Raw genomic sequence first — 11,053 nt, 5'->3', positions numbered from 1 at the left:
GCATTAGGTCCTGGAGTTTTTTTAAAATGTCAGCTGTGGTGGCACCAGGGAAGCAGTGAGTGGTAGCGTTAAAGAAACGGAGGTTTCTGGTTATGGAGTGTACATACACAAAACAAGAATAAACAAACAGGACAGCAAGCTTAACAAAAACAGACACAATTTACACATCTTTCAATTGTGCTGAAGTTTTTAGGATAGGTCCATTTGCAATGTCTTCAGCAGCGAATGTGTTGCAAGGCACACGGACATCACCAACAATTTGCTTGGTGTTTGAGATATCATGAAAGGTATGTGCACATAGATATAGCATATTATCTGGTAATGGGTGGCTTCCAGTCACAAAACTTGCAATATTCCCAGCTGCTGATATGGTTTCTTCTCCATGGTGCTATGCAATGCCCATTAAAATTATGCTGATGCAAATTCTTTTTTTTTTCTTAGATTCTTATTGATGTAAGTGCGGCTGAATCTGGATCCATAGCATGATCCTCACCACAAGGTACTACAAGAATCCTGAAAACTACATTTACCATATATAGGCTATTTGAACGTCAGATTTAATCCACAATATCCTCCTGGAGTAAACACTTTGTTTGTTTTATTTTGAAATGTACCGGAAGTCAAGAGTTTTGTACGATGTCTCTTTGCATCTGAGCAGTGAGGATTGTTGAGCGCCACAGTCAGCAGGGACCCACGCTGTTTTATTATCATGGCTCTGTTTAAACATTGGAGACGCGTGTCTTCGCTCAACTAAAACTCAGCCCGTATTTTAAAATCTGTACTTGTTAGTTTGGGAATAAACGAGACTCGCTGCCAGCGAACATATTGTTTGCCGACTGTCTGGCATCAATTTGGGATTAAAATGGTCATCAAGGTTTACGTCGCCTCTTCAACTGGCTCTGTTGCGGTGAGTGTTTGCAAATATATTTTCAAGCTTTGTTGACAGTTGCATGTAAGTAATGCAGTGATATTACAAAGCCATGTGGAAATCTTTATGCTCACCGAATAGTGATTATTGGCATTAACGTTATGTAACTGGGCTGAGTGTTTGCTTCATTGACTTCAGACTGTTCACAATTAAGCAGTGAAAGTAATCCGCATCATACAGACAGGCAGGCAGTCCACGAACTAACTAAGATGCATATTTTTAATTGGCAAGGTAGATTTCTCATGTGTTATGGGGGATGCATGTGTCAGCTCCACCTGTTACAGTGTTGTTATGTTTTGCCATAATGGCCTGCAGCATCATTGTGTAAAAGCTTTATAAATAACAAATTCTTATAAAACTTTTCCCTCCTGTAGGCAGAGAAAGTACATGTTAAGTGTGCAAACAAGCCATGAGTTGTCCATTTGCACTAAGATGTTCAGGGGTGGACAAAATAACAGTAACACCACTCTATATTAACTATGACCTCAAAAAGAGTAAATTAAATGAAACAGAACTCCTAAGATTCCCAAACATTAATATTTACAGAAAATGTGTGTGGCAGGGGACCCACAGATATTTAACACATATTCAGTAAGAGTAGTGTTACTCCTTAAAAGGACAGAGGTATTGTTCTAGTCTGAAGCGTTCATTACTTTGATGAAGATGGTCCTTGTCTGACTTGTTCAACTGCTATGGAGTGGTTCAACCGAACAGCAGTAATATGCAGAAGGTCTTACTCCAAACACTGGGTTATGTCAGTAGGCCTATACTTAATTAGAAGGCCATTTAGTGGGGGTCTTCTTCAACAGAACATTTCTGCTTCTCAGATGTTGCATTGGTAGCAGCCCTGTCCTGTTGTGCTTCTTGGGGAAATAACAGGCAAATGCCATTGAGAAGGCCCAGCTGATATTGGGTATAAGCAGAAAACCATCAAACAACACTCTTGCGTGAATGCTTCAAGACTTAGGTAATGGGACAAATGAGTAATATTTATATTATCATGCTCCGTCTGTAGAATACGATCTTTGAGCATTTACAAAGGAGTTATTTTTAATCCTATGACACATACATTCAAAACACACAGACTTTCTCGCCCCCTCTCTCTCTCACTCACACACACGCACACACACACAGACACACAAAGCACACTCAGACACGCTTGAATAGGTACACCATTTGGGTCAGTTATTCGAGTGAGTGTGGAGCTCATGTGACTGTAATTCACTGTGAATGTTTTTGAATTGAATCACAAGTGACTGAATAAAGAGGAAAGGTGAGGCTAAATTCCCTCAGCTGATTTAAAATGAAATTGAAGCAGGCAAGTGGAGAAAAAAAAGAGAGAGACTATAGTAGTGTGAGATAGAGATGGAAGAGGAAGATTAATACTGTGAAAGATTAGTGAAGAGATGATCACAGGTGCAACACAAGCAAGAATATATGAGCAGAAAAATACTCAAAGGGAAAGTAATAATCAAAACACTACAGTGTCCCCATAAAAATGAGCAGTTCACAGCTTAACAACAGCAGATTAGTGGGGCGGAAATCATCACCACAGAATAAAATGCAAATTAGGATATCCCCCACTCATCTATATCAAATTCAGTCCCATTAGATTTTCTCGCTGTTTTTCAAATTTCCTAATTATCATTATATATTATAATTTTGCTCAGGTTGGGGGTATTTTTTTTTTATTTTTTCAATCACAAGTCATCTTTCCCTTTGTCTCTCTCTGTCCATGACTAAAAGATTAGTCTTAACCTCCAGATAATCCCTACATTTCAGAACAAAGCATACATACTTAGATTCTGTAATGTGAGTGTTTATATGTCTTTATTCCTATATGCACACACAGTCAAAAATCTGAATTCATCCATACCCCTTACGGACACACACTCTCACTCACCCTCACTGCGGGGACCTCTTTCATTATTTAGCCTAGTGCTGCCTGGCTTTGAGCTAAGAGGAAGGTCGTATCATTTATACTACTCTGGAGACCAGCAGTGTGACATACAGTATAGACTCAGACCACAACCCAACGGTGATTCTGTTTGGAGTTTCAACGTTTGGCCAAAATAAAGAGGTATCTTTCACTTTACACACAGGCAGTATCGTTGCAGTTCATTTACTTTCTTGTGAGAGTCCAGATGAAGCTGTTTTATGGCCACACACAGAGAATCACTGTTAGAAAGACCCGACAAATTATTCGCCTAGTCTTGTTTGGTGTGTCCAACAGACTGGCAACAACAATCCCTTACTATCTTCAAGGTAAAACAATAGCTCCATTGTAACCTTCATAATAAACACACATGAAACGCTTACATACACAAGCACACAGGGCAGATGGCATTCATTCATTCATCATTTAATTAAAATCAGTTTTTTCCTTTTTCATCCTTTCAATCAAAGGCAGAATTCATAGAAACAATGTTTTCAGGGTACTGGATGATAAATGATAGTATTTAGCCACAGAATAAAAGCCCCTGTTTGTATGTGTCGACACTGTCTTGCCCCTCAAATAGTTTTGAATAATAAACCCTTTTATGATGTTAATGAATGCTCAACTCTATTGACCGATTTTGAGTCATCATTAGAGGTTGCATTAGATGATAAAAACAAAACAGAATGAATGAATAAACAAAGTGGATAGTGGATTTTGTTACAAGTAGAAAACATTAATGAATAAGTACAGGGTGCTTGATGGTGATACTGAATGTGAAATGATTTCATGCTCTAAACAAAATTTGAATAACTGGCTTTTAGAAATAATACAAGTTTGGTGTGAATGAAAACGATAAAGGGAGATAGGGAACAAAACAAATTCAGTAAATGTGATTTTGTTTTTACCTTTGCGTCCTAGCTAATTGTGCAAATTAGTTTATCATTCTAATCATAATTGCGTCTGTTTCTTTAAAACGGATGAACATCATGATAGAGAGGAGAATGTGGACTGTGTGTCTGTGTTTACGACCTTCTCTTCCATGGGAGTTTTCTGGCTTCTAAAATTATCCCTGGTATTCTTTTTTTTTTTTTCTTTCCCTGTACACAAACACTCATCATTCCAGAGCACATAAGACAATAATGTAGGCAGCTGTTGCATCCATCACATTGACTATAACTGGAAAAGAAAACATGAAACACTTTTCACTTTACTTTTAGAAAAGAATAATAACAACAGTAGTAAGTGATTGATTCATCAATAGATAATATTTGTTCATTTCACCCTCTAGTCCTGAAATCTAAACTGTCTTGATGTGATAAGAGGTCATAACATACTGTAAAGGAAAAGGATGTCAGCTTTCAGATTGTAAATCTAAGCTCCACAGCTTCTACTAATCAATAATCCTTGTCCCCATTACCAGGCAGTGAATACATACAGTGCCTCCACATGTGTATGTGAGTGAGACAGCAACCCTGCTCTGGTTCGATGGGTGTCAGCTTACAGTATTTCATAGGAAATGCAAAGGAAATTCCATACACACATCCAGTACATTGTGCAGCTGCGTACATGAAGGCAATCTGAGCATTATAATACCTATGTGGAATATGTACATTTCTTCCCTTCTGCTCATTAGCCTGTTGATGTAGCAAAGTTATTATCATTTTTCTTTCTTCTTTTAATTTACATCTCTCTCTATCTCTCCCAAACTGACCCTCCTCTGTCTTTCCTTTATTCATTTTCGACCTCTCCAGGTAAAGAAGCATCAGCAGGCAGTGGTAGGTTTCCTGGAGGCCAATCGAATTAGCTTCCAGGAAGTAGACATTACCATGCTGGAGGAGCAGAGGCTCTGGATGTATCGTAACATCCCCAGAGACAAGCAGCCGGAGAAAGGCAACCCGCTGCCTCCACAGATCTTCAACGAGGATCGCTACTGTGGGGTATGATGGGTATTTGTTGAATTTGTTTCTAATGAGCAACCGTCCATTAGGTAGCTCTGTACGCTTGCAGACAGTGTTGTTAAAAGTTATTTTTGTTCGTTTTCGTGGCTCTGGAAAGTTTTGAACCTCTTTCTGTATTACGGTATTTTTGTAATGTACATCAGTACAAGGTACAAACTATACTGGTGAATGATTTTGATCAGTTAGAGCTTGCCAGTTTCACTCCACTTTGCACGCCACTCTGTAATCCTGTCGTAATCCAGTTTTCATGGATGGGGCAGATTATCTGCTCTGCCTGCCGTCACTCTCACTGGCCAAGGTAATCCAACATTACTCTGCAATGTCATGGCCATTGAATTATAACGAAAGCAGCAGTAGACAGACTGTTTAGCAGGGATGTTTACAACCATGTTTCAAACTTGTTGAGATTATGTAACACTCAACATCCTCATTTTTTTGGTTGTCTTTCCCCTCAGGACTATGAAGACTTCTTCCAGTCAAAGGAGGACAACACTGTGTTTGCATTCCTTGGGCTCAGTTCCCAACCCTCAGTGAAAGTAAGGGAGAGTATGTAGGCTGTGTGACACATAAACACTAATGGATGAATTCACACATCAACAACAACTGGTATAAACCAGTGACAGTGACAACATCTTCAAACACTGTACCATCTCGCCACAATGCTGGATCAGCAGCTCTTGTTTCTGCCACTCATGCTTTTGATTCATAACTTATTGGTATTTCATGCACATCCGTTTTCCTTACTAGATAACAAAGAAAGTCAGTTTAAGTCCCATATATTTGTAGATCCAGCGGGCTTGTCTCCTCCATTCAATCTGTTTTTACAAATATCAAGATTTATCTGCTGTATCCTCTTAGAATTTAGATAATCATAGCTCCTACATCCAGGACTGGACTGGGGCAAAAAATTGGCCCTGGCATTTTTGGCCGAGGCGGCTAACCAGAATTTGTTGGACACCCCTCACCAATACACCATCCTTCCATTTAGGGGGTCAGATTAAGGGCGACGTGACATTGCACAAGATTGGTGTCCATGACAACAAGAAAAGAATATGTTTTAATACAGATACTATTTAAAAAAAAATATTATATTTCTAATCGAAATATTGAATAGGGGGGTCTGGGGGTTCTCCCCCCGAAGATTTTGATCTTTAAACACTTAATTTCCTGCATTCTGGAGACATTTTCTGCACCAATTTGTTTTGTAAATGTCTTTTTACAATGTAAAAATATAATAAAATATAATGCAGTCATCGGTAGCTTATTATTATTTTTTGCTTAACAGATGGTTTCAGATGGTGTAAATGACCCTCCCTCCCCTGCTCCCTTCCTACAGGTTGAGCTACGCCATTGCTTACCGCTTCACTTCCACACTCCTCCTGCTCTCTCTCTCACTCGGCCCATCACGGTCACTTTGTCACTCTGTTTCACTCTCACATACTTCCTCTTCTGTGTGGCAGTGGCCACCACAGTTCTTTTACTCCTTCACGTGCCTTCACTATGTCGGGTACTGCAGCTGATGATGAAGCTACTGCAGCCCCTGTATCAAACATATCGGTTATTTTCGTGCATTTGGCAGCCTCCTCCGAAGAATGTTTTTTTTTTGTGGCACGTAACGCATAAACAGAGAGCAGAGGTGGTGGGGGCTGGTAAGAGATGTGATTGGGCCAGCCCAATGTCAGTATAGAAAATTACCCAATGGGCCGCTGTCCATGCTTTATGGGCCGATCGTTGGCCCATTTAAAAAAAAAAAACGTTATATAAATAAATAATTTAAGTTACACCGGCCCCAAAGGTGCGTCGGCTCACCGGGCATTTGCCCGGTATGCCTGATCAGTCCAGCCCTGCCTACATCGACGAATGGATAGAGTAAATCATGCTCAGAAAAAACTGAGTAGTAGAACATGGTAGTTGGAACTAAACTACATTGCTGCTTTTGAAAGGATACAAAATTACATTTGATGATTCAATTGTCAAACATCAAAGGAGCTCATTTCCACTTATCACTTAAGAGTATGTATTTGATTTCTCCCTGGTCACATTCTTTTTCTGTCTATCCTCTAGTGGTTGATTGGATAACTAAATTAAAAGAGATCTGATTACGTATAATCCATCAGGATGTTGCAGATGCATTCAGTTTGGAAAATACTTTGATGTTTAGCAGAGATGTCGGGCTATACAACATATAATGTGTGGTGTGGAGAGAAGGTTTGATGGTAATTGTTCAATCTCTATTCCCTTTTATCTAGGATTCTGAGTCATAGCCTAGATCAAACTGCTGGATGTCACACATCCTGGGAACCTTTAAAGGTTATGAGGACTTAAACCGCATCACTTGACGTGTTCCTTCTGCCACAATGCCAGCTTGTCGCCGAACACCAGACCACACGGATTTCACCCTGTATGACCTCTCCTGACTTTAAACAACATTCCACCATCACTTAAGTCTCCAAGAAATGTCTGATTCTCAAGAGGCAACAGATAATTAGTCACAGAAGAAGGGGATCAGCTTTATGATGGAGGCATAAGCACTGTCTGTAGCATAGTCTGTGCAAACTAGAAGGTTATGTAGCAGCTTTTCCATCAGTAGACCAGTTGCTTTAGGTCGATATACAATACAGTGGAAGGGGAAGAAGTGATCAGGTGCAACAGCGCATCACAAGTCACCTGAATACACACCTGTATTGTGTATGTTCATGCCTTAGTGTGTGTGTCCCTGTGTGCATACGTGTCAATCAGCAGCTGTTAATGAAGGCAATGTTAAGTGAGGGGGTCTGAGAGGCAGCACACATTTGGTGCTCTCAGATTGACTCAAACCTCTGTGTCCCAAATAATGAAAGAACATGTGACAGAGTGCAAAGGAGTGGCTCATTCATGTCTTTTGTAATCATTTTTGGACAACACTGGAGCCCTCTGGCACAGAGGAATAAGACATACTCGTTGTTTGTTTTGGTGTTATCATGGGATCGGTTCACAACATGAAAAATATAGATAATCGCCAGCTTTATCCTCTATTCAAGACCTCCACAGACAAGGCGTGGTTGCAGTCACATGAGCTGCAGGAGTACACGTCACAGATCTCACTCCGGGTCTTATGACAGAGGACAGGAGATAAGAAATTAGAGTTAATTGTGCAGAGATAATCGAGTGGCAAAGATCTGCAAAGACAGATCGATACTTCGCCTCCTCTGCTCTGTCTCCCCTTCTCTCTCTATATTTCCAAATGTCTGAGTAAACAGATGCTGAAATGTGAGCACACTGCTCTCTGTGTGTTTTACGTGTTAGGAAATGATTGTTAGGACAGTGATTGACACGTCACAGCCAGTTCTTAGTCCTGTCCTCCAGTCTGTATTCTATATTCTGTTTCCCTAAATACCAACACTAAGCATCCTGTCTCTCTCCCTTATTAAATTATTATGGGTGGGCAGTTGACTAATTCCTTTATGTTTACACATGATGGACACACATAAACAGATACACCAGCATCAGCTATTCCTCCCTAAATGTCATGCCATCATGTGAAAGGATATGTAATTTTCACTTACTTCAATCATATACTGCAGGGGACAATCAATCAAATCAGTGTATTTCTGTCACTGTTGACACCAACGACATTCCTATTTTGCGTTGTATCCTGTCAAATCATGTGATGACTGTATTGTGATTTTTTTTGTGAATGGACACTAACACGCCTGTTTCGAATGCTAACAGAGTAAATGTGCTTTATGTTACATCTCTCTGCCTGTTGTGGTTAATTGTGGCATTTTTCTGTTACAGCCTCATGAGAATTAGATTTGCTGACACGTTATTATATGTGTAATTCACACAACGAAGCAGTTCTTCACTGTGTTTTTCATGTAGATGTTACATTTGCTTCAGGTAGCGATTTTTGTGTTTGCATATTTGAAATCAGTCTAAACAAAAGTTGAAGGTAAAAATTGACACCTTTGTCTTGACAGAATCATTCTGAAGCCCCATTGTAGCAGTGGTGGAGAGGTCATTTGGTTTATTTTGATGCAGAAAACAAATTGCCAACTGAAAGTGAAATTTGGTGAACACATTTTCTGTATTTCTTAAGTGGTGTCATATAGAAGAATGGTCTTAAGTACAGACTCCAGGGACAGGTGGAGTGGGGGAAAATAAAATTTGTAGGCAGCCTTACAGTAAGCAACATGAAGCTAGTCAAATCAGGAAAGGAAAACTTAAACAGAAGTCAAGAACAGGGAAAGGGATCATTGGGAGAGAGACAAGACTGGAAACATGAGGGGCAAAGTAGTGTTGAGTTGCTGATCAGCCAGAAGGTGGAGTCATTTGGTGCACAGGAGTGGGAAACTGCAGTGGCAGCTAGCGGACATTTGAGGATTGCAATGCTGGAAGGACGAGGGCTGTTGCAAATGTAAACAGACAAAACAGAGCAAGTGGAGGCAGGTGAGGGAGGAACGGCAGATGAATCTGACACAGTAATGACTGTTGTGGCAGTGAATTAAAATAATATGTATATATTTTATGAAAAACAAAATTATGACACCAGTCACTCTTAATGCTATGTCAGATGACTTCCTAAAGACTTTCTGGCAGAAAACCTCAAAAACCAACTTCTCCCATGTTAGACTTCCTCATTTAATTGCTCACCTGTTCTCACTTCCCTTATCAGTCACTCACTACATATACCAGCCCAGATCCTTTGTTCCCTTGCCAGTTCATCCTAGTTGCTATGTTCCTGTTTTCCCTTGTGTTTTTGCTTTTGTGCATCTGTCACCCGAACCTACCTGCCTGAATCTGCTTGGAAGCCATTCTCATCAAATAAACCACATAAGTCATCCTGCTGTCTACATTCCTCTTGCCTCTCTCCCACACCCTCACAACAATTATTGAATATTAGAGACATAGAATACCTGCATCTCTCTATCCTAAATAAAATAACACTTCTACAGGTCCAGCAGACAAGACTCTTGGTTATTCCTCAAGAGTGGCTAGATTGCCTACTCCAAAAGGTGCACACACCTCTACTGGTAGTAGAGTACTCAAATGTAACAGTTCACCTCTTCTTCTTTTTTCCTGTGTTTTAATCAACTGGAGAGATTTAATTAAAGAGTCCCTCTGTTTTAAAGTTGCCTCTCAACTTGTGAAGATTCTCCTGTTTTGATCATCCTGTTTGTCAGGCCACTCACAGTGCCCCCTTGTTCCAGATGAGCTGTAATGTCATTTCCAATCAGCCAATGATGCATATCTCTGCCTGTAATGATTTACCCAGACATCAATATGTGCTTAACCTGCTGTCCAAACCTCACTATACTCAGTTCTGTCATTATGGAATACTGAGGTATGTTACTCTTGTACTAGTTATTGCTATTCTATAGTCTAGAACAATGGTTTGCCACCATTGTCACTTCAACACCAATTCATATTAGAGCACCAAATGCTTAGAAAAGACACATTGCATCCTCACACTCTTGTATATTTAGAGAAAACATACTCACTGGTGCATGTGATAATGACATATTTTAGTTCTATAGAAAATTCTTGCACATAGATATTTATAAGTACAGGTGCTGGTCATATAATTAGAATATCATCAAAAAGTTGATTTTTTTTCAGTAATTCCATTCAAAAAGTGAAACTTGGATTTTATATTCATTCATTACACACAGACTGATATATTTCAAATGTTTATTTCATTTAATTGTGTTGATTAAAACTGACAACTAATGAAAATCCCAAATTCAGTATCTACGAAAGTATGAACATGAAAAGTATGAGCATGTACAGCACTCAATACTTAGTTGGTGCCCCTTTTGCCTGAATTACTGCAGCAATGCGGCGTGGCATGGAGTCGATCAGTCTGTGGCACTGCTCAGGTGTTATGAGAGCCCAGGTTGCTCTGATAGTGACCTTCAGCTCTTCTGCATTGTTGGGTCTGGCGTATCGCATCTTCCTCTTCACAATACCCCATAGATTTTCTATAGGGTTAAGGTCAGGCGAGTTTGCTGGACCATGGTCCTTAAACCAGGTACTGGTAGCTTTGGCACTGTGTGCAGGTGCCAAGTCCTGTTGGAAAATGAAATCTGCATCTCCATAAAGTTGGTCAGCAGCAGGAAGCATGAAGTGCTCTAAAACTTCCTGGTAGACGGCTGCGTTGACCTTGGACCTCAGAAAACATAGTGGACCAACACCAGCAGATGACATGGCACCCCAAACCATCACTGATTGTGGAAACTTTACACTGGA

At 40.0% G+C, this 11,053-nt stretch overlaps 1 protein-coding gene across 2 annotated transcripts; it reads left to right on the top strand.

Annotated features, from left to right (window-relative positions):
* Window positions 1-511: 511 nt before the first annotated feature.
* Window positions 512-7,607, top strand: sh3bgrl2 (SH3 domain binding glutamate-rich protein like 2). 2 transcript variants are annotated; one of them, XM_046061532.1, is made up of 4 exons: window positions 512-907; window positions 4,619-4,804; window positions 5,281-5,361; window positions 7,075-7,607. In XM_046061532.1, the coding sequence occupies exons 1-4, from the start codon at window positions 863-865 to the stop codon at window positions 7,087-7,089; spliced, it is 327 nt and encodes a 108-aa protein (XP_045917488.1). In that variant the 5' UTR covers window positions 512-862; the 3' UTR covers window positions 7,090-7,607. The 2 variants fall into 2 exon arrangements, with proteins under 2 accessions (XP_045917488.1, XP_045917487.1); XM_046061531.1 differs by lacking the exon at window positions 7,075-7,607 and having other exon boundaries at window positions 514-907; window positions 5,281-6,088.
* The last annotated feature ends 3,446 nt before the right edge of the window (window positions 7,608-11,053 follow it).

The sequence above is a fragment of the Micropterus dolomieu genome, linkage group LG10 (assembly GCF_021292245.1).
Source record: "Micropterus dolomieu isolate WLL.071019.BEF.003 ecotype Adirondacks linkage group LG10, ASM2129224v1, whole genome shotgun sequence".
Taxonomy (NCBI): domain Eukaryota; kingdom Metazoa; phylum Chordata; class Actinopteri; order Centrarchiformes; family Centrarchidae; genus Micropterus; species Micropterus dolomieu.
Note: the sequence above shows the minus strand (reverse complement) of the source record. Positions and strands in the feature narration are given on the sequence as shown.